General features: G+C 61.4%; 1 protein-coding gene across 1 annotated transcript in view; it reads left to right on the top strand.

Annotated features, from left to right (window-relative positions):
- NAV1 (neuron navigator 1) overlaps positions 1 to 23,296 on the top strand; it is a 59,144-nt gene that overhangs the window by 16,162 nt on the left and 19,686 nt on the right. The window contains exons 2-3 of the mRNA XM_026864386.1: positions 10,427 to 10,529; positions 15,071 to 15,436. Coding sequence (XP_026720187.1) covers positions 10,427 to 10,529; positions 15,071 to 15,436 — 469 coding nt within the window. The remainder of the gene's footprint in view (positions 1 to 10,426; positions 10,530 to 15,070; positions 15,437 to 23,296) is intronic.

The following is a 23,296-nucleotide window of genomic DNA, read 5'->3' as shown; positions in this document are numbered from 1 at the left end:
CCGTCCTTGGCACTCCTGGGTAAGAGGGATCCACTGGCCCCATAATGAGTCTGACATCAATTAATCATCAGCCTTAAAAATTAGCATCGTGGCAGTACACGTTGGAGGGAAACGATTCCCCAGATGGAAGCAAAAATAGCCTCGGTTATCTCCTCCTCCCGTGGGAGGTAGCAACAATAGATCCACACACAAGCCTGGAACTCGTTTAAGCTGGGTTTGCCCCCCGATGCTGGGGGAGCCTGAAGTGCTCTGCCTCCTGCCCTGGCTCATCTCTGAGGTGCTCTTGGGGGACCACCTTCTGCAAGAGCCGGTGACCTTCCCTGGGGTCTGGGCCTGCCTGTAGCTGGACACTCATGGCCCGGCATCCCCCAGGCTTTGCAGAGAGCCCAGGGTGAGCTCTTAAGGGTCGAGCCCCTTCCCACAGCTGAGGGTTTGGAGGAGAGCAGCACCGCAGAGGTCTCATACTTCCGACATGAAGGATGCTCATCCCTGGGTGGTGCTGCTGGGCCTCAAGGACACGTCCTGCTTTGGACGGGCTGTCCCTTGCCCCTCGCCAGGGTGGCAGCTCTGAGCAGCGCCGGTGCCCACGGCGGCTTGGTGAGTGTCTAGTCCACTCCGATACTCAGGAGCTCAGCAGTGGCCTGGGGGTCTCCAGAGACTGGAGGTGACTTGGACACCTTCCCTGGAGGTTCGCCGTGACCTGGTCTTTGTGCCCATGCTGCGCTGGGGTTTTCCGTGCTCGGAGCTGCTCTCCCTCGCTCCCAGGCGAGCTGTAACCCGAGGGAGCGTATCTGCCACCCATAGCCTCCTGCAGCTTTGGTTTCTCACGCCTGTTACTTGGTGAGGTGAAGACCCTCTGGTGCTGGCTGCATTTTGGGCCTGTCTTGGTGGCTCTGATAAGCCGCTCAGTGCAGAGCAGCTCTGCAGGCTGCGGGGGAGCCAGGGAGGACATTTTGCATTCTTACTGGAGAAGCACGAGGGCTCTTTGGCTGATCTGGTGATGGACAGACAGACCAAGTGTCTACCAGAGCCCAGCTGAGGCCGGGGAGAATTGTGTTTGCAACGCATTGCTCTGCACAAAGCTTGCAGTCACAAGGCGAGGGGGACAAAAGGCTCCCTGTTCACTCCGTCCCAGTGGGTGCAATTCCAACAGTTAAAAAGCAAATGTGAGTTGTTTGTCTCTGTGAATATAAAGCTTCCCCAAGCATGGCCGTATTCTGTCTGGGAATGGGGAGTTTGGCTCCACTAATAACTCTGTTCTCCCTGCAAAGTGGAGCCAACTCGAGCCAAGAGCTGCCCGGCTGGACCCTTCCCCGCCGGCCCCAGTAAGGGGACGTGGGCTGGGGAGGCTCCAGGATCTGATAATGACAGGCTCCTGGTCTGATAAATGCCCTTTCAGCCAGGATTGCTGCGGGGAGGGATGAGCATGGGGACCTCTGCCTGCTGTACCCAGGGGTGACCACCACCATGAGCATCCCACCAGCACCCGGGATCTTCTCTTCTGCACAAGGGGTGCAGTGTCCTCAGCAAAAGGGAGCCCTGGGCAGGGCAGGCTGGCTCCCTTGAGTCCTCAGATCTGCTGATCTGGGGCATCTGACTGACTCCAAGAGCTGCTGTTGCAGACTGGGGAGCTCTTAAGTTGTGTCTCTCTGAACCTTAGTTTGGGTGGCTGCCCTGCTTGTAGGAAGGCCTGTGAATCCCCACGGTGCGTGCTCAGTTTTCACCCAGGTTTTTATTCCCAGATCAACTGGAGAAGGAAGGGCAGGAGTGCCCGTGGCTGGAGGCGCAGTGGTGCAGGGCGGTATGCCGGTGATGTGCCCGCTCCCAGGCAGCCCAGTTATTCTGGGGAGGGGGGCAGGCAGTTGTAAAACTGCTGCAGGACCTGGGGACAAGCGCAGGTCTGGGAGAACGACTGTGAACCACACGCTGCAGCTGGGCTTGGGGTACAGACACATCCACACCATCTACATGGAGGATCCTCAGCAGCCACGGGGCCGTTGAGACACCCCAGTGCCCAATGTGGAACACGTGCTGTCTGTGACCAACTGTGTGTGGCTACCCAGGGGTGTGTGGCGCTTAACCCCCGTGTTTGTGGTGGCCAGGCTGTGCTGAGCACAGCCCACGGGCATCTCCACCCTTGCCCAAGAGTCTCCCTCCTGCCTGGCTGCTTCTGCATTCTCCCCATCCTCCCCTTGGCTTGCTCGCCCTCTAGACCACGGGGCCTTTGGAGACGGGTTGTGCACAGTGAGGGGGGGTAGTTATGGGAGGAAGGACATGGCTGTGACCTTCCCTGTCCCTGTGCCCTCTGTCACGCTATGTGATCCCTGCAGGGAGCCCAGCTTGGTTCTCGAGACACTGTCAGAAGCTGGTGCAGGATTCCCCCTGCACCCATGTCCGCCTCCTCCACCAGGCAAAGCCTGGAGTGGGGGTTGGCAACATCCCCAGATGTAGAGCACATCTGGAGGGCACCGAAGCAGTTAAGTGAAGGGCTGATTTGTGCTATAGAAACCCTCAGTTCCTTCCTTTGATCCTCTGAATCAGCCCATTGCCTCCCTCGTATAAAGCCCCATTTATCTCTGCTCTTCCCAGTAAGTTTGAAGGCGGTCGTGGCTCGTGGCTCCTCAGCAGCAGCGAGCTCGCCCGGCTTTCTCTTCCGCTGAAGCAGAATCAGGTGAAATCTCTATGGCAACTAGCAGATGACAGCGAGTCTTGTTGCCTTGGAAATGAGGCAAGGAAAAAAAAAAAAAAACCCAACCCACCCAAAAAGAGCCATCTGGAATTTTGAATTTCCACAATGTCCGACCCGCATCTGGTGACGCGTGGGGAGCGTGAACCCGCTGCCGCCGGCTGCTCTGGGGCCTCTGAGCTGGGGCCCGTCTGCACCTTCTGCCTTGCTGTGGATTATTTTGGTTTTTTTTTCATGCTTCCCCCCCCTTTCTGGCTCTTTTTTTTTTTTTTTTTTTTTTTTTTTTTTTTAGCATTGCCTTGAATGTCTGCTGGTGGCTTCATTAAAGGTGACGTGTGGAGCATTTGGGGTGTCTGAAATCCCCAGGCTGGCCAGGGCAGCACTGGCATACCCCAGTAACACTAACCCCAGCAGGAGGGGGGACTGGACAGCACACTTCAGGGGGGAAACTGAGGCACAGAGTGCTGCATGACCAGCCTGACCCCACTCTGCAAGGCCCCAGCTTAGGTCAGGCCCCCAGTGTGGTGACCACTGGTGACACCGTCTCCACATGCCTGAGGCCAAGGGGCTGTTACCCCGGGTTAGCGTCACTGTGCCCTCCTGCTGCTGGTCTCCGGAGCTCGGGGCACTCCTTGGTGTGTGAATCCGCTGTGACCCCCCTCCTTCCCGAGCTGCACAGGTGTTTCCCCTGGGTTATTTTGGAGACCTGTGGTGCAGGGGATGGGGGTGTTGGGATGCTCCCAGCTCCTTTGACGCTTTGCAGGAGGAGCTCTGGAGGCAGCTGTGTTGCAGGGGTGTGCGGTGCTGCGTGCAGGAGCAGGGTCTGCCCTGACCCGGGGGATTTTGAGCAGCATGGGGGAGCGGAGGGCAGCACAGAGGTGGGATGCACGGGGTGTTGAGCAGCTAGAGGCTCTTGCTGCTGCAAAAGGAGATATAATTTGGATGTGCAGGTGGGGTGATTTGGGGCCAAGCTCAGCATCCATTGAAAGAATAACCCACAAATGGGCTGGAGGCCCGGGCTGGATCTCTCCAGTGGGTTCACTTGGAAACTTGTGTATGGGAGAGACCCAATTAACTAGATTTATGACTGCTTTAGCCTGAGAAAGTCTGAATCCCTTTTAAAAGCTTGGCTCGCTGGAGCCAGACGGGGTCCAGGCTCCAGGTCTCTCAGCCCTGCCCTCATTACGAGCACTGATTCGCAAGGCTTAGCAGCAGTGATCGCCCCAGAAGTGCTGATTCGGCTCAAGTCCCGGTGTGTCACCGCTGCGCCGCTGCTAATTTTCTGCTCTTGCCTACTAGCGGGGAGGTGACAGCCCCTGCCGTGGTGCAGGGCTGCCCCAGCCTGCGTGGGCTACGGTGATGGGGACGGCGGGTGCAGGCAGGGGAAGGAGCTTCCTTCCCCACTGCAGCCACCTTTGGAGCCTCCAGCAGAGCCGTGTTGTTTTGCAGACGGGTCCAGCAAGGCATGAGACATGAGGGGGGCCATGCCAAAGCAAGGTCCTGCCACCGATTCTCCTCTTGCTGTATCTCTGCAGGAGCTGGTGCTCCCTGGGAGGCTCAGACCATGTGTGGGCCATGGTGTCCCCCTCAGTGCTGCCCACTGTAAGCCCACTGCCTGCCCTGCCTTTTGCTGCTTGGGCTGTCCTCTCTCTGCCAAGGGTGAGTGCTGGATGCGCTGGGCTGTATCCAGTCCCCTCCCCACATCCTTCATCCCACCAGGATTACATTACGTGTGGGGTGGCAGCAAGAAGGGCACCCAGCCTGCCCTGGCTGAAGGTGGGGACAGGGACCCATCCTCAGGTATCTGCCGCATCCCCTGCACGTTCCCCATCACCCTTGGCTGTGCCTCTGCCTCCTGGCGAAGAGCATCTCCAGCTCTGTCAGCCTAGGGACCGCTGCCTTCATCTGGGGAATGGTGGCCATGCTTCTCCCCGTTGGGTTGGCTTGGGGTGTTTTGGAGGCACCAGTCAGCTGTCCGGGTACCCAGGTACTCCATCACCAGGGTGCTGGGTGGCACAAGGATCCCTGCCCCTCAGGGAGCAGGGCCCACTCCCAACCCTGCTGCAGGAGAACCGCTGCTGGTTGGCAGCCAGCCCTCTGCTCACACCAAGAAGCCACTGGCAATTAAAGCAAATAAACCATGGCAGTGCTAACGAACCTGCTGCTTTCCGATGGGGTGGGGCAACAGGTTTGCACAAAATGGTGAGATGCCCTCCTGGGACACTGGGGGGGGTGGTGGTGGTGATGTGTTCTGCCCAGCTGAGGTGCCCTGGGGCATCTCCTGAGAGAGAGGGGTGGTTTTGGGGGGTCCCAGTACATCCATGGGGGAAGCACACAGGGGTTGCAGGGATGGGGCTGGGCTGGAAAATCGGGCCAGTGGTGGAAGCAAACACTGTGAACCTGGCAGTCACCCCCCAGAGCCCGTTAGCCATTTCTGCTGCTCCTTTAGCCTGTTTGGTAGTTGTGGGGGGGGGAGGAAGGGAATAAATTAAGCCACAGGGAGAAGGATTTCAGGTTGTGACCATCCCCCTGCCCGGCCGTCTGGGAGCGTGAATCAGAGCTGGATGTAAGAAATGCAAGATAAAGCCATTTTACTCCATATGGAAAGACTCTGCTGTCGGCGTGCCAAGGCACCGGTAACGGAATCACACGCTGTGGGGTGTAAGTTGGGAACCCACAGGGCTCAGCGAGGTTTGCATCAGGCCTGGGGCCTCGGGTCTCCCTTTGGGCTGGCAGCTCGGCTGCAGCGGGTTCTGGGTGCCAGAGCAGAGGGTTTGCAAGGAAAATACCAGCAAAACGGCGCCTGGGCTGATTCATTCATAAACGCAGCTGGGAGCATGGGCTGAAGCAGCGCGGTGGGAGAAGCGTGTATCTGCGTGAGGGTTGGTGGAGCCGGGGAGCTCGGCTGGGCTGGAGGAGTCCCATGGCCCTGGGAGAATATTTTTTATTGCAGAGTTTATTAGTGTATTTTTCAATGCACTGGAAGGAATTGAGCAACCAGTTAAAAATGTTTCACGGCCTGGGGAAATTCGTTACAGCTACTGTGTAATAGGGGCCCACTGTAATGACTCAGAAACACCACGGGGCCTTTTACAGCAAATTCCCGCTTGCCATTAAAATCTTTACTGGGTCGCCAGGAGTCCTTTCTGAGTCTGATCTGAAATGAGACCGGTTGGGTTGGGGAGGAAGCGGGGGCAAGAAAACATGCGTGCGAGTGCCACGCTCGTGCTGAGCGTATGAACAGAGGCGCAGACGGTGCCTCCGTGCGAGCTCAGCACGCTCCTGCCAGCTTTGGCGTCGGCTGCTGCCATCCTCGTGCCTGCACACGTACACGTGGGCACACGTGCGAGGTTGCCGGCACAGGCCTGCACATGCACACACGCACCTTTCTGCAGGCAGAGAAGGAGTTTGCTACCATGTGGCCCGCACATGAACATATGCATGATGCAAACAAGTGCTGGGGCGGCACACACACACACACACACACACACACACACACACACACTCACACTCACACACACGTTTCTGTGCCAAGGCACATGGGGCACACGTGTCCCGTGGACACGGCTCTGCCTGGGCTCAGCGGGAGCTGTTGGCCACATGCTCCTTTGAAATGAGCTGTCACGAGCCATTTGGAGTTGATGATTTCCTCATTCCTTGACGTACTTGGCCACGTCGGCAGCCCCCGGCTGTGCCCCGTCGTGCAGGCAGAGGAGCTGCCACCGCTCGCTCTTGGAGGGGATGGGAAGGGCTGGATGTGGGCACACCCTGGAGCTGCCCGGTCGCCTCCCGCCCTGGCTCTGTAGTGCCTGGCACAGTCAGACCCACAGCGTGCAGCACCTTGCCCTGAGCCAGCCCTTCGCACAACAGCTCTCTCCTTCCTCTTCCTCCTCCTCAGCTGCCTCCAGCCCCACATCCCATCGTGCCGATGCCCCGTCTCTCAGCGATGGTACCTGCAGCTTCGCCGTTGGGCAGGGCAGGGGACAGGGGAGATGTGCAGCACAGGGTGCAGGGTTGCAGGCAGCGCCTCTGGGATGATGGAGGCTCTGCGGGAGGGCGCGTGCAGACAGGGGGGTGGTCACGGGTGGGCTGGCACTTCTGCCTCAGTTTCCCCGTGTGCAAAGCAAACCGCGTTTTGTTTGCTGCCGTTGGAGAGCGCTGAGAGCGCTCAGTTAAGAAAGGAGCAGGGGCAGGGCCCGTGGTGGGTCCGGGAGAGCTGCCCAGGTGTGGCTGCAGGCAAGGGCAGCAGGGCGAGCCAGCATGGGCAGGTTAACCCAGCCTGGCACAGGCGAGAGCGACTCAGGCAGTGGGGCCTGGTGGCATTCCCACACAGGACTTGGGGACAGTGACTGTGTCTCAGGGCTGCCCTCTGTGTGGCCGGGCTCGGGGAGCAGAGGGCCGGAGCCAGCTCCCCCTTCCCTTCGTGACAGCAGGACAGAGCCTGCGAGAGTGTCAGGGAGCTGTGAACAGGGCTGCAAGCCAGCCTGGAGCTGGGGTGGAGGGGACAGCCAGTCCCTGAGCCTGCAGCCCCGGCAGAGTGGGGGACACTGCGGGACATGTCCTGGCCATTGCTGGCCAAGGCAGGGTGTCCAACTGACCCTGCCACAGCACAGACTGAGCCATCCCTGCTGCTCTCTGCTCCAGCAGCTGGAAACATCTGGCTGTGGCAAGCTTGCTAAATCGATGCAGGGAGGAATCCAGCGCACTCCTGCCGTTCCCACACTCCAGCCTCTCCCAGCGGCTCTGGTTTCGGCTCAGCTCCGGCATGCAGCGACTCAGCCAGCCCTGAGACAGCCCCTGGCCCCTTGCTGCAGCTGGAAAACAGACTGTGGGGGCCCCAGTGTCACCACTCCGGCCCAGGACAGTGGGGACAGGCAGTGGCACTTCAGTACTGTCAGCGACGCAGGCAGTGGGACACGGGGCAGAGGTGAGTGAGCCACATCCTGAGTCCCAGTTTGGCCCTTTCCCAGGTGAGAGGCTGGAGTGACCTGGACTGTCACCCAAAACCTGGGGTCAGGCATGGATGGCCAGTTGTGCTGCAGGTGAAGCTGGAGATGCGGGTCAGTGCCATTGCCCTGAAACGCTGGGCCCCGAGCTCTTGAGTGCCACTTCTTACCTTGGGTGTCCTGGGGGTCCTCGCTGCGGGGGGTCCCCCAGCAGCAGCGGGGGTACGGGGGAGGTGGGTGGCAGCCATATGCCAGCCCCTCTGTCGGGGTGGCTGGGGATGCAGCCAGTGCTCGCCCCGGTCCCACTGCTCCTTGGGGTGGGGGTGGCTGGACCAGCCCCCCTGGCAGTGGTGCCCGGGGAGGAGGCAGCGCCAGGCCCAAGCGCTGGCTTCGTGCCCAGGGGAATGGCTGCGGGTGGCCACGGGGGAGGCAGCCGGGGTGTTTTGGGGAGGGAGCTGTGCCCAGGAGGAACATGCTGCCGAGCTGCCAGGGGCGTGGGAGCCGCTGGCGGTGCCAAGGGACAACAGTGGCTCTTCCATCCCACCGTGCGCCCTCCTGTCCCAGCCCCAGGGCCACAGTGCTGCCGGGGTGTGTGTGTGCCGCCTTCTCCAGCTGCAGGAGCTGGGCTCAGGCTGTCCTGCACCCACCAAATGCAGCCAGGGCAGAGGAGCTGACGGTGTTGAGTCCTTCCTTGCAAGGACCCACCTGGGGACTCCGGTGGGTGTTTTATTGCACTTCCCGAAGGTTCGGATGTGCCTCCCCTTCAGAATCTTCCATTGCCTTATAGACTGCATGTGGGGCAGAAGTGGACTTGGCCTCAGGTTTCTGCCCTGCCATTTCAAGCCTGAAAATCTGTCTTTCCAGGGAGCACAAGGGCAGGTCCTGGTGACTTTGAGGTACCCTTGATCTGCCAAGATGGCCCTTTTTGGCTGCCGCACTGGAGTGGCACAGAGTCCCCCTGTCCCCAGCTGCAGAGCAGGGTGGGCGCTGGCCTCTGACAGCCAGGACCCCTCGAGCCTCTGGGCTCTGTCTCTGTGTGTTCAGCCCCCTCCGCTCCGTCCCTCCGTCCCCCTGCCCTTGCTGCCTGCACACCCCTGTCCTCATCCCCGTTTCCCAGCCCGCTCGTCATCCCACAGCAGCTCTGGAGCACTGGTGGGGGGCTCTGGGGAGACCTCCCTTGATGGCACAGTGCCTTTGATTAACTCCTACAACACATGTGGGCTGTGACAAATATTTATCAATGAGTTCATGATTTGCCTCCTGCTGAGCCTTGTTCTGGGAGCTGGACCAGGGCAGTTGGGCATTCATGGGGCTGGGTGTCCTCCTTACACAGTGGTGTGTACAGGCCACGCTGAGTGCCCTGTGGGCTCACCAGGTCCGCTTACCCTCATCTACAACCGGCTTTAACCTGCTTGATTTAACCTGTCTTATCAGGGCTGTTACCGCTCATCACCTTCTAGGGTCATGCGGAAATAGGAGCCGCTTCACCAGTTTGAGGTGCTCCTGCCCAGGCCAGTGAGTGAGCAGAGCCCAGGGACAGGGCAGCATCACCCATGGGTGCTGTCTGCGGCGTGTCGGAGAGCATGGTGGGCGTGTGATGGGGACAAGGGGACACAAGCCCTGCTCGTGCCCTGGGTGCGTGGTTGTGTTGTTGTGGGGAGCCTGCCGGGGTGTGTGCCAGTGGTGTCCCCCCGCTCCCTGCGTCGCTGCAGCTTACACAGTGCCATTGCAAATCCCGAAGCACTGGTTGCCACGTTACATTAGGAGGAGCCACGTCCAGCATCCCCGGCGCCTGCTGTCACTGCGGTTCAGTGGCAGGCTGCAGCTGAAAGGGCTTGAAATCAGGGATCAAAGCCACAGGGGCACGGCTGTTAGCCACCGGGGATGCACAGGAGCGGGTCGGGGGCGTGGGGGCTGAGCCGAGCTCGGCAGCGCTGCCAGGGCTGTGCCAGGAGTGACCCCCATTCTCTGTGTGCGTGTGTGTGTGTGCACGTGTGTGCGCTTTCATGTCTGTGTGTGTCTCTGGGGGTGTGTGCACACGCTTGTGTGTGCAGGTGTGTCTGGATATGTGTGTGTGTGTAATTGCCCGTGTGTGCACAAGTGGTTGTGGTGCAGGTGGGTGTATGCACACGTGCAGGCTGGGGGGTGCATACCTGTGGGTGTGACACCCGGAGAAACCCCAGCGCAGCTGAGGTTTGGGAGTTTCAAGCCCCGGGCTGTGCCTGTGGGGGGCTTGGTTCTGCCAGCTGCTCCCACCGCAGCAGCAGCCACCCCTCCTTGGGCACGAGCCCGAGTGGGGCTTGGCTGCACTGCTCCCCGACATCTCCTCAGCTCCTGCTGGCTGCGTGCTGGGTGCTGCTGCTGCAGCGCCCGTGGGTTTGGGCTGGAGACCTGGGGGATGCAGGGGCACGTTTGGGGACATTGATCCAGGGCAGGTGCTCCTGTGTGGCCCCATGGAGCAGTCACAGTGCTTGGGGGTCGCCTGACTGTAGCCGACCTCCTGTCACCTGTGTGGGTCCCCTGGTCCCAGTTGGGTCCCTCAGCCTTGCTGGCTGCTGCCCAGCTCATCCTTCCTGCAGCAGACATCCCCATCACTGCCTGGGGGTGGCATTTTGTGGTGGTACAACTCCAGCCTGGTGCCAGCCCTGCCTGTCCCTTCCCAGTGGGCAGAGTGAGAGCTGGGGGGGACAGCTGTGGACAGAGGGGTGTGGGAAGGGGTTGGGGGGCACAGCTGTGGGCAGAGGGGCACAGGAGCCATTCATCCCCTTAAAGCCACCACCTTGTCTCTCCGCAGACCCCGAGTCCCAGAGGAAGAGGACAGTACAGAATGTGCTGGACCTTCGGCAGAACCTGGAGGAGACCATGTCCAGCCTGAGGGGCTCTCAGGTGTCTCACAGGTGAAGCGCTGACACCGGACCCCCACCACCCCTTCCCCACAACCAGTGTCCTTCCTGGGGCAGTGAGGGAGGCTGAGGCGGCCAGAAAGCGGCTCTGCTCAGAGTTAGGGCCATGAGGGAGCCAGCTATGCCCCATGCCCTGGGGACCTATCTCTCTCTGGAGAGATGTCCCCAGATCTGTGGGTGCTGTGCGTGGGGCTGCAGCTGAGCCCTGTCCCTGGCAGTGCTCTGGGCCTGACACTGCCTCGCGTGCTCTGGGGTAGTGGGGAGGGGTGGGGGTGGCACTGAGGGGAGCCAGTTGCCCCCAGATCCCAGGCAGGGGTCAAGGTCTGTTCCCAGTGGTCGAGTGTCCCTGTATGGACAAACAGAGGTGAAAGGATCCCCTGTGCCTGCCCAGGTTTGAACCATAGGCTCCATCCCTACCCGTGACTCAGGATCTGTACTCTTTCTGCTCATGGCTTGGATGGGCACACACTTTGCTGGGTAAAAAAATGGCTTGATGGTCAGGCCCAAAGAGTTGTGGTAAATGGAGTTAAATCAAGTTGGTGGCCGGTCATGAGTGGTGTCCCCCAGGGCTCAGTTTTGGGGCCACTCCTGTTTAACATCTTTATTGATGATCTGGACAAGGGGATCGAGTGCACCGTCAGTCAGTTTGCAGATGGCACCCTGTTGGTTGGGAGTGTTGATCTGCTCGAGGGTAGGGAGGCTCTGCAGAGAGACCTGGCCAGGCTGGAGCGATGGGCTGAGGCCAACTGGTGGAGTTTCACTGAGGGCAAATGCCGGGGGCTGCCCTTGGGCCACAACAACCCCCAGCAGGGCTACAGGCCTGGGGAGGAGTGGCTGGAGAGCTGCCAGTCAGAGAGGGACTGGGGGGGTGAGAGTGAGCCAGCAGTGTGCCCAGGGGGCCAAGAAGGCCAATGGCATCCTGGCTTGTGTCAGCACTGGCGTGGCCAGCAGGGACAGGGAAGGGATCTGAGCCCTGGGCTCGGCACTGGGGAGGCCGCCCCTCGCTGAGTGGGTTCAGTTCTGGGCCCCTCACCCCAAAAAGGCCATTGAGTGACTCGAGCGTGTCCAGAGAAGGGCAACGGAGCTGGGGCAGGGTCTGGAGCACAGGTCTGCTGGGGAGCAGCTGGGGGAACTAGGGGGGTTCAGTCTGGAGAAGAGGAAGCTGAGGGGAGACCTGCTGGCCCTCTGCAACTCCCTGCCAGGAGGGGGCAGAGAGGGGGGATGAGTCTCTGGAGCCAAGGCCCCAGCGCCAGGCCCCGAGGGAATGGCCTCAAGCTGCCCAGGGCAGGGTCAGGCTGGCTCTGAGGAAGGATTTCTGTGCAGAAGGGGCTGTTGGGCATTGGAATGGGCTGCCCAAGGCAGGGGGGAGTCCCCCGGATCCCTGGGGGGGTTGAAGAGTCGGGCTGAGCCAGCGCTGAGGGATCTGGGGAAGTTGGGAACGGTCAGGGTGAGGTTCATGGTTGGGCTGGAGGAGCTTCAAGGGCTTTTCCAACGGAGATGATTCTGTGATTCTGTGTAGAGGTGATGATGGAGAAACCCTCAGGCATAGCTGACCAAATGCCCACGGGCAGCAGTGGGGTACTGGGGGATGCTGGGGGGGACAGCAGGATGAGGACAGCCTGACTGCTGGGTGGTGAACCAGAGCAGAGTGTCTACCTGTGTTCCTCTGACACATGCCTGGGACTACCTGTGTCCCCCCCATTTCTCTCACTTAGAACCACTGCAGTTGCTGCTCTGCTCTGGACGAGCTCGAGGTCTGCCCGGCAGCTCCAGCCTCTTGCCTGGCTCCGCTCGGGGCAGACAGGCCCGGACCCTGCCAGTGTCGGGAGGGGGCATCTCCCCAGGGCACCCTCCCGGCATCCCCCCGCTGGTGCAGGCGCCTTATGAAGCCTGGGTTTTGCAGAGAGGCTGGGTCGAGAGTCAGCGAGTCGGGAAAGCCGAGGAGGCAGCGAGCAGCCTTCTCCTGGTGTTTGTTGCCACCTCGTGGTCTACCTCGATCCTCATTTTTGTGTTGGAAGGGACAAAAAGCAGCAGCTTCCTCCCCCGCCTTCACCCCGCAGACCTTCCCTGTGTCGCCCCTTTATCAGCTTCGTCCAGGATGAAGCAACGCACTTGACTTAGCTCTTCCTAACCCAGAAGCTCCTCTAGACCTTGCTCATCCTTGCTGCACTTTCTGGATCTTTTCCGAGCAGGAGGCAGCGGAGCACTGGGGCAGTGGGATTTGCAGGGGGCCACAGCAATATTCCCCAAGGTGGCCGTTCCCTGGCATTATCCATCACGGCTCTGCCATCCCCTCGCTCGGCGTGGGAGCTGCTTTGCAGCCCGGCGCTGCTCACGCCGAGTCAGGGCTGCTTTGTGCTCGCTCTGCGTTTGCTCTGCATTCGCTTTGCATTCATCTGTGTCAAACTTCCCCCACTGCCTCCTCGCCCCAGCGCTCAGCTCCTTTGCAAATCTTCAGTCAGCCCCAGCCTTAGGGAAATAGGGTGAGGATATTAAGGGTGATTAAATCAGCCTTGCTGGTGGGTTTTGACTCTTCACTATCACTTCCTTTTCTTGATGAGCTATGCATCCATGGTGTGGCAGAGGCCTCAGCTGGACCCCCGCCGTGGAGAAAACCAACTATCGATAGCCCAGGGATGCCTACTCGTGTCCTGTAAATGGTTTTTAAATAAGTGAGGATCTTCCCTCTTACCCCATGGCAACTGAATTTATTTGGAAGCTTAATCTGCCTTTGGCAAGGACACTCATCCACCACCTTCTGGTAGCCTGCAGCAGGCTCAGCAGTGTGCTCTCTGCATCCCTCCTGGAGCTCCACCGCAGTCGTGAGCTGGATTTTCCTTTACCAAAGCTGTGTCAGCTCTTCCCTGCTATGTTGTAATTAGACACATACCCACTAATTCTGCTCTGGGGAATGCTTCCTACAAGGGTGTCCGATATGGATGTCATCATGATCCTCTGGATGTGTCCCACATCACCAGTGCCCCTGGAGCCGCTTTGGGCTCTCTCTTTATTCCTTCCACAAACTAGTCCTCAAATTTCTCCTGTTCTCCTCACTGTAGTCTTCCATCCAGTGGCTGGGGGCTCAGCCTTTGCTTTTTCCTCACTAGGACACAACTTTGTTCCTGAAAGACGTCATCGTACTTCTGGCAGCCTTTGCACCCGGCTGCAGGGCTGCCCGAGTTTCCTCGGGGACTTGCTTTAGTCCTGCTTGGAGACGTGGTTTGCATCTGCTCCGAGCCGCCGGCAAAACATCCTTAAATAGCCTTTGTGCTGCCGACAAAAACTAAACCCTTTTAGCTGCCCCTTTTAGTTCCGCTGTAACAAACTTCCTAGTTTTTTATGTAGTTCCCTGTTTTAAATTCAATACTGCAGCCGGGGTTTGGCTTTTGGTGCTCCTGCAGGAGCGTTTAATCCAAGCTAGGGAATAGCTCGCTGATAGTAACGTTTGGAGCCAAGTCGAGGGCTGTGGGTTCCCAAGTAGCTGCTCCAAGAAGTAATCATTTTTGGTGTCTAAATTTAGTCTCAGCATCACTCCCTGACATGCTTTTTGCCCAAAATACACCCTGAGGGGTGCGAGGAGTAACTGAACTCCCCGTTCCTGATGCTGTCATGGGCTCTGAGCTGGCTGGAGAGCAGCAGCTTGTGGGCAGCCCTGTGGGGCCAGGCAGCCCTGTGTCAGGACACCCCCTCCTGCCCAGACGGGGAGGTTTGGTGTGGGATGCTGACACAGGGACCCAGTCCCTGGTTTACCCCTCGGCATCCTTTCGCTCACAGCTTCCACTGCCTTGGCATGGCCCACTGCCACATCCCCTGGGATCAGTGTGCCACCACCCCAATTTCTCCTCTCCTGGGTCTGGAGTGATACAGCCTGGGCATGGGGGAGCGCATCTGGGCTTTCCACTAAAGGCTCCTATTAGTGGGGTTCATCCCAACTCGTGTTGGGGCTGGGGCTTGTCTCCTGAGAGGTGCTGGCCCCTCTCCCATGGTGTATTTGCAGCCAGCCCTGGTGGCACCCCCAGCCCCTGCACCGAGGTGGGTGGATGGGACCGTGGGGGGAGCATCACCTCTGCGGGGTGCTTGGGGTCGAGAACGGTCAGTGCTGGGTTAACGGTTGGACTAGATGATCTTCAAGGTCCTTTCCAACCTAGTTGATTCTGTGATTCTGTGAAGCACAAACTTCCCCATTGCACCCCATGTCCTGCTCCACAGTCCCTGGGGAGAAACAGGCACCACCAGACACTGGTGGGTGCTGGTGGTGTGGATGTCCCGGCAGGTCCTGGAGTGTGGGACGCTGTGCTGGCACCAGGCAGGGAAGAAGGGGACTGTCCCCTGCCAGTGAAGATGGAGGGGTCCAGGACAGACAATGTCCCTGCGCCCACACTCTTGAGAGCCTCTGGCCTTGCCTGGCTGCCTCAAAATGAGCAGTTTTGTTTTCTGAGCACTTGCAACCCCAGTTCTGGGGAGGTGAGGCAGGGCACAGACCTCTGCTGCACACCGTGCCCTGCCCTAACCCCCCCTGCCCCCCGTCCTCGCAGCTCGCTGGAGATGACCTGCTACGACAGCGATGAAGCCAACCCCCGGAGCATCTCCAGCCTGTCCAACCGCTCCTCCCCGCTGTCCTGGCGCTATGGGCAATCGAGCCCGCGCCTGCAGGCGGGGGACGCGCCATCGGTCGGGGGGACCTGCCGCTCCGAGGGCACTCCCAGCTGGTACATGCACGGCGAGCGGGCACACTACTCACACACCATGCCCATGCGCAGCCCCAGCAAGCTGAGCCACATCTCCCGCCTGGAGCTGGTCGAGGCGCTGGACACCGATGACGTGGAGCTGAAATCAGGCTACATGAGTGACAGCGATCTGATGGGGAAGACGCTGACAGAGGATGATGACATCACCACGGGGTAAGTGCCCATGCTGGGGTTCTCCTGGAGGTTTCACCACCTCCTGTTCAGCCGGCGGTGGTGGCGCACCAGGCGTAGCAGGGACACATGGAGGAGCACATCGATCATGGCCACTCTGACTGGGTGGATCGTGTCCCCGCATCCCAGGAGTTGCTTTCCCACCAGTGAGGCAATGTAGCCCTTGCAGTGCTGGTGGTGCTGGGCCAGCCAGGGCTTCTGAGGGCCAGTGAGCCCCTCAGCTGGGACGTGCTGCTCTCCGCTGTGCAGGAAGTGTCCGGTGATCTGGGTGTTCCCAGAGCAGGTGGCTGAGAAAAGCGCGTGGTGTGTGACTGCGGGAGCCCCGAGCCATAGCCCTGCTGGGTAAACACTGCTGCTTTCAGAAGTGCTTTCCCAGTTTACAGCCGTGGGTCTGAGCTGCCGCCTCTGACCCTAGCACTGCGGGGATGTCCTGTGTCCAGCCGGGAGTGCTGGTGGCCTGTGGTGGGACAGGCTGGGTCAGGTCTCAGCACCCCACCGGGCACCAGGGTGTCATTGCCGATGGGTGGCACCGTGGTGGAGCGGGATGTGCTGCTGAGCGGGGTCCTCCTCTTCTGGGACACCCGTCAGCCTCCATCCCTCCACCTGCGGGGCTGGGGCATCTCCTGCCAGGTGGGCACCACTCAGCGTGCCCACAGCTAACATTTTCTTTCCAGACACATCCAGCTCCTGCTGCGCTGTTGAGGTGCCCCTGGCTCTGGCAAGGGTCCAGGGTTTCGGCCTGTTGGAGGTTTCCTGTTTCAGCACAGGAGAAAATAAATAACTCCAGCATTTGAGTTGTCCCAGAGCAGGAGGAGGTATTTGGCCTCCTGACAGTGCTGCTTTAGCCCTCCCAGGGCGTCTGTAGTCATGTCAGCTCATTGCAGGATAGAGCACAACCCGTGGCTTCACACCCATCCTGGGGCCCACTGGTCCCCAGGTGTGGCCTGGGGTGCATGTTATAGTTCAGGGGGACACAGACTGAGGGGTGCCTGTGCTGGCCTCTGCCTCTGTGATGCTCCAGCTCAGGGGCAAGAATGTCTTTGGCACCACAGGGCATCAGACCTGTCCTCCCCATGGGCACGTGGGGTGACCCTGGGGGGCTGCCCTGTGCTTGTGAACACAGCATGGAGCCCTCCTGGGGACCATGACCCATCGCTTGGCAGCCAGAGGTGGCACCTCACCACCTTCTGCCACCGGCCACTGGACTGGGTGGTGATGGGCAATGGGGTGGCTTTGGGCTGCCCTGGATGGCTGGGCCACGGGTCTGGCTGTGTGGCTGAAGGGCTCCACTGCTCCGTCTCCCTCTTCATCTCATCTCAGAGCTGCTCGTGCAGGCAGATAACCTTGGGGTGCCCTTGACTGCAGAGGCAGTGCTGGGAGGTGTGAGCTGGAGCATCACTTCGCCTCCATCAGCCACTGAGCAGGCAGAGTGCGGGCAGGGTCAGCCCCAGCAGAACCCTCCCTGGGCCCAGCCCCATCTGGGCAGGGTCCACTTCTCCTTCTAGGAAGGGCTGAGCTGTGGAGATGGAGCCCTGTGGAGCTGAGGCTCCTGCGAGGCCCAGGCAGCACCACGGTCCCCCAGCATGGGTGAGGCTTTTACAGTGAGCTGGGCCGTCACCGCCACAGCCGGGTGCTGCAGTCCCTGTTCCTGCACAGGGTCCCCAGTGTGATGCCCTGGATATGCCCTGAGGGAAATCCCTGGTGCCCACCCGGTGGGTGCAGAGACAGCCTGGGTGCTGGGTACCCCTCCCCATGGATGGGCGCAGGAGGGCAGCAGGGACAGCACAGGATCCTCTTATCCTCCGGGACATGTCCTGGGGATCAGCCATGTCACCAGGATGTTGTTGGCACAGGGGACTGTGAGGTGACCTAGTCACAGAACCATCCCCCATGGCCTCACAGCAGGACTTGGGGGAGTGGGGGGCCCCCCAGAGTGGGCAGCATGGCAGGGCCTCTGTCCCCAAGGGATGTCCCTGGCTGGGGGACACTAGGGTGCCCTGCCCAGGGGCCTGGGCACTGGGTGCAGAGCCAGGGCAGGGGAGAAGGAGCATCCCCTCCTCCCCAGAGCTAGCCGGGGCGAGGAGCTGCCTCGCCAGCTGGGAGCACTCATCCAGCACAGCCCCTCATCCAGCCTCCTAGGCTGGCTCTGACCTAGAAAGCAAATACCGCCTCAGGCCCCATCTCCCCCATGCTGTTAATGCACCGGGCAGGAGGCGAGTGCTGCAGATGGGACCATCAGCCCCCCAGCCTGAGCTGCTGGGCCGGCACCTCCCCACACCGCGCTGGCGCACACCCCGGCTTGTAGGGCAGTAGGTCAGAGCCAGCTCAGAGGACGCAGTGACACATACTCCCCGGAGACGTGCGGGGCCGTGGGATGGGACCCGGCATCTCCATGGCTCGCTGAGGAGGGGGAGGGCTGAGGTAGGTAAGACACAGTCAGGGCACGGGGACTGTCTGGGTGGGTGTCGGGGTGAATTCGTCAGGGTGGTGGTTGGGGTGAGCCCAGTGAGAAGCATGGGGGCCCTGGGGCCCAGCTCAGAGAGAGGGTCGGATGTTGGTCTGGTGGTGAGAACGGGGATCAGCTGGGGACACCCCAGCCCCCAGAAGTGTTTCTGTATCAGCTGAATGTGCCAGCATCCTGGCTCCTTGCCTGGCCGTGCTCGCCTGGCTGTGTCTGTTGGGCTGGCACTCATGGTTCCCCTCCACCAGCAACCTGCTGCTGCTTTTGGGGAGTAGAAAACTCCGGCTTTGCCTTCCCTGTTTGGCAGCAAGGCCCCACTTTTGTTCCTGCTTTCATGGTATCCTCATGCACTGCAGCAGGGCAGCCCTCAGCCAGTGGGGACCCGGCACAGCCCGGGCTGGGAGCAGCCCCAGCACCATGTGCCCATGGCTGCCGCCAGCTCCGTGGTGTCTGAGGGGCCTGGTGCAGGCAGCGAGCTCTGCTTAACACAGCAGCGTTCATAGGGATGGTGCTGCTCTCCTGCCCTGTCCTGCCTGTCCTTGGGGCCTGGGCAGAGCACAGGCAGGGACAGCATCAAGCCCTGGCACTGAAAAATCTTTGCTCCCTTCCTTGGCTGCTGTCAATGCAGTTTTCCACCGCTCAGCGTGCGCTCGCTGTTCCTTGCTCCTGATGCCAGTTCCGGGAGGGCTGTGGTGCCGCCAGTGCCACTTTCTCACCCCAGCGAGGCAGGGGAGGTTTCCCGGACCCTGGAGGTCACCCCACAAAAGTCACCCCACTGGGAGATCCACCAAGATGTGGCCACCTGCTGCCGAGGGACCTCTGTGGCTGTATGGCCCCAGCACGGTGCTGGGGCCGCGATGCAACGGCGTGGGCGCCTTCGTGTGCAGACCTGCGCGTGAATCAGGCAGCGGCAGAGGAGGCGGAGAGCACCCGAGCAGGGATGTTCAAGCCAGGTTTTGCCTGGTTTCGTCCCGGCCACGTCCTGCACGTCCAGGCGGTGCCACCTCCTCCACGTGGAGCTGCTGTTCCTCCAGCAGCGTAGTGCGGCTGCATGTTGCTACGTCCCCCTCCCCACACTCTTTGTGTTCGGGGACTTGATGTGAGCAGCTCTGACGGATCCTGGGTGCTGGCGCAGGAGTGGGTGAGCATGTGTCATCCCTGGGTGTTCCCTGGGGCCATCCGGGATGTGGTGAGATGCAAGCAGGGTGCTGCGAGGCTTTGCTGCGGTCGGGAGCTGGTGGGGTGCATTGGCTACCACCCCCCAGCCCTGCCTGCCTGGGGTCACAGGGCTTCCCCCCTCCTTCGAAGGACAGGATCCCGGGCTGAGGGCACGACAAGCGTCAGCTCATCCCTGCTTTGCCCTGCGCCACCATGTCTCAGGCTTGGCGAGCACCCTGTATGATGTCCTTTCTGCCACTCTCCTTTTGTCAGACCCTTCCTCAGCCATCCCATTCCCCAGCCCTGTCCACAAATGGTAATGCTGCCATGAGGGCACTGGGGTGCTCTGGATGTCCCCAGAGGGGTCCATCAGGCCACTGCGCCTGGTGTCAAGGGCTCAGCGGGGTCCAGGCACCTGCCTGTGGTGTGCCTCATGCTGCAGGGCAGTGCAGGCGGGGGTTGAAGGGACCTGCTGTGTGGCCTTGGCTGTGCCTCAGTTTCCCTCAGTCTGTCCTGCCAGCTGCGAGCAGGTCGGGGCAGGGTGCACCCAGGTCAGGGCAGGGCAGAGCAGCTCTTGGTGAGGTTTGTGGGGTGCAGAGGAGGAGGAGCACCTCTCCTTAGCTCTGGTACACAAGGTGACGTATGCGGACACAAAACCTCAGCTCAGCCAAGTGCCCCGACATGATGCTTGTGGGACGGGCAGCTCCCCAAGCGAGGACCCCAGGGACAGACTGGGACAAACTGGCTCCATCCTTGGAGCTGCTCAAATACCTGCGGTCGCAGAATCCCGTGGGGATGCCCAGGCTGGGCTCATCCTGCCCCTCTGGCACAGAGCACGAGTGCTGCTGGGCCCGATCTTGCCACCCCCAAGCACAGGGCTGGGGGAGCATCGCAGGAGTGAGCGGGGCTGGCTGCTGAGTCAGCGCCTTCTCCCTGCAGTGGCTGCGGGAGCGCTGACAGTGTGTGTGTGCTGCAGGGCCTGGGGCATGCAGGCGTCACTCCGGAGCTGATCCTGAGGCCGTGCCCTGAGGAAATCCTTGTGCAACCCCAAGACCACTGATTTGGGGGTGTCCTTTCGTTGTCTCGGTTTTTGTTGGCAGTGGAAGGGAGATAGCATTGTATCCACCACTATGGTGGCAGCATCTGCACCCCCGTGAGCCGGGTGCTGCCCTGACTCGTTCATGGGCATGAAACAGAGCCGTGGCAGCAGCCTTCGGCACTGAGGCCGTGGGGAAGGGCACGACTGGTACACCCCGGGCACCATTCCATGCCCCTGCGATGGTGCTGTGGCAGCCAGGCGCTGCAGAGCCCGTGGTCCTCTCCGGCGGTGCTGGGGGTTGCCAGCAGCATCCCCCCAGGAGGGATGCTCTCGAGCTGGCACCCGCCGCGCTCAGGCTGGCCTGGCTCCGGCTTCCTCACAGCTACTTGAGCTCAGCACAGCCCGGAGGCGGGAGCAGATGTTTGGCTCAGCTCCCCGAGAGTGACGGGGGAGCAGCCGCCCTCCTCTCCTGCTCTGAGCAGGATTGGCGCTGGCGCTCTGCTCCCTTCCCTCAAACGCCCCTTGCTCCATTCTGGCCGGTCCGGCCTGACCCCTCGCTGCCGTCCCGGCGAGCCCGTGAAGTCATTTCTCGTTGCGAACATCCCGCGGGGCACAGCCATGGCCCCGCACGTGGCCCAGCGTGTGTGCGGGGCCCCAGCCCAGCCGGCTGGGGGGGCAGCGGGGGAGCGGCTGGGGAAGTGGTGTTGGATAAATATTTGCTGCGCTGCGCCGCGTGCCGGGGCTCAGCGGGCTTCCTCCCTCCAGCTGGGGACAGGGGACAGTCCCAGAAAGGGGCCCCAAAACCCCACGGGGCACCGCCACCATCGAAGCGCCCTTCCTCTGCGCTGCATTCCAGCCGGCTCCTTATTTTGGGGTTTGGTTCGAGGCGCCCAGTGCTGCCCCCGCCGATCCCTGGGGCTGCCCGGGCTTGGCCGCTGTGGCAGCGGCTGCACTGGGCATGCTTTTGGAAGGGGGTCCCAGGGTTTGGGGGGCTTGAGTGGGTGCAGGGCACCCAGGGGTCAGCACACGCCCAGGATTTGGGAAGCTGCTGGCCTCCACGGCTTGTTGCTGGGGCTGGGCGCGGACACGGAGCAGAGCTGAGCCCGGGGCTGGACCTCACACCCCCACGTGCCCTGGGGAGCTGCTTGGGGGGATCCTGAGCCCCCCAGACCCGGCTGCCTGCCTGCTTGCCACCTGCGGAGCTCAAGACCTGGCTTTGCTGCTTGCCACCCTGCTGCCTGTGAAGGGGCTCGCTTGTTGCGGGCAGAGGTGTCCCAGGCCACTGGTTTGTCCAAAAAATGGGAAAAATAAGAATTTCGCAAGCAGGCTGAGTCACAATGTTCCCCCACCCCGGTGCTGCCCTGGGACTCCCCGACCGCCGCCCGTGGCTGCTGCAGCTCCCTGTGCCGCCACCGTGACCCCGAGCAAGGCTTCTCGAACCAACCGGAGATCCCCCCACGGACACACGCTTCCTCCGGGGTTTCCACTGCTCAGGGTGGGTCAGAGGGGTGACACTGTGTTGTGCCCCCCCCCGCAGCGGGGCCGGCTGAGCTCTGCAGCCCCTGGCAGGGCAGCCAGGTGTGTGGTTGGGGTCCGTGGCTGATCTCATCGCCACGGGCAGGCGAGCGCTGGCTGACACCCCCCGCGGCATCGGCCTCGCTGCCTCGGGGAAATCGGACCCTGCTATTACCATGGTCAGCAGCGCAGAGCTGGAGCAGAGGCACAGCCTGGCCACGGTTCCCCCTCGCGGGGGCCACGCAGGCCCCAGGGACCCACAGGGGGAGTCCCCTGCACCCCTGAGGGATCGGGGAACCAGGGGCAGTGCTGCCTGGAGGGACAGGGGACTAAACCAACTGCTGGGATGTGATGCTGATCCTCTTCTGCTGGGTGAGCTCAGGCGAGTCAGACCCCTTCCCTGCCTCAGTTTCCCCATCTGCCAGGTCTCTGCAGCCCCCTGTTCCTGAGTGTGGCTTCAGTGGAGGGTGCCACATCCCAGTGCCCAGAATGCAAGTGGGAAGCACTCAGGGTCAGCAGTGGGGACTATCTGGGTCTGGGGTTTGGAGGGGTACACAGGGTTTTAGGGGGGTCTGGAGAGAACTTCAAGAAAACTGGGAGGTCCTAAGTGAAACTGGGGGGTTCTCAAGGAGTACTGGGGAGGCACAGGGGTGTACAGGGGGCTGTGGGAATCCTAAGGGGGTTGTGTGTGTGTGTGTGGGGGGTTATGGGTGTTGTGATGCCTTGAGGCATTTCCTGAGATGGATATGGGGGGGAAGCAGAGCCACCCCTGCCCACTCCTGCGCCTGCAAGGAGTCCCCAACCCCCCTGATCAAGATTATGAAACTAATTGATTTTTCTGCCCCATTAAGTGGAGAAGGGGAGGGAGGGAAGAGCCCCCAGGCTGTGACCATGCTTTCCTCACCAGTCCTGCCATAGCAGGAGGAGACTGTGATGGGGACACTGATGGCATGTCCACAGAGCCCCCCTCAGTGCCAACGACCCACTGATGTGGGGTGTGGAGGCCCCCCGGTGCAAGCCCCGTGTTTCTTCCCCTTGCAGGGACTGTGGCAGGGCAGGAGGAAAGGGCCAGGGCAGACCAAGAGGGGCTCGCTTCAATCCGAGGTGGACTTGGGGCGGATGGTGGGGATTTGGCAGCGCCAGCCTGGCAGGGACGGGAGCGCCAGGAGCCCCGGCTGGTGCCAGCGGGTCCGGCTGGCGCACGGGCGGGTGTCTGTGCCGGTGTGAGGTGAGTGAATCAGGGAGACTTCAAACCCTGCGGCTCCAACAGCAGCCGCTGCTGAGAAATGGGCTGGGGGTGCTCCTCTGCGAAGGGGTCTGTGCCCGTGCTGGTGGGGCTGCTGGGGCCGGCAGCGATTCCCCGCTGTCACCTCGCACCAGGCTCCTGGCTCTGGCGGGGTCAGAGCTGCCTTGCCCGGTGGCTGCTGTGCCAGGCCGGCTCCCCCGGGCACCCCGAGTCCACATCTGGGCTCAGCAAAAGCCCGAGCCGCTCCTCTGAGTTCTGCCCGCGGTGGGGCCGAGGAGAAGGGGAGGGAGGGGACGGCGTCCGGCGTGGTGCCAGGCCGGAGGGACCGCGGGGATGCGGTGCTGGACGCGCTGTGCCGCCGCACCCCGGCGCGGGGCTGTGCCCCGCAGCAGGGCTGGCTGCCCGCGGGAGGTGCCGCGGCAC

The sequence above is a fragment of the Athene cunicularia genome (assembly GCF_003259725.1).
Source record: "Athene cunicularia isolate RWA chromosome 26 unlocalized genomic scaffold, athCun1 chr26_part2, whole genome shotgun sequence".
Taxonomy (NCBI): domain Eukaryota; kingdom Metazoa; phylum Chordata; class Aves; order Strigiformes; family Strigidae; genus Athene; species Athene cunicularia.
The sequence above is the reverse complement of the archived record's forward strand: the minus strand, read 5'-3'. Positions and strand labels throughout refer to the sequence as shown.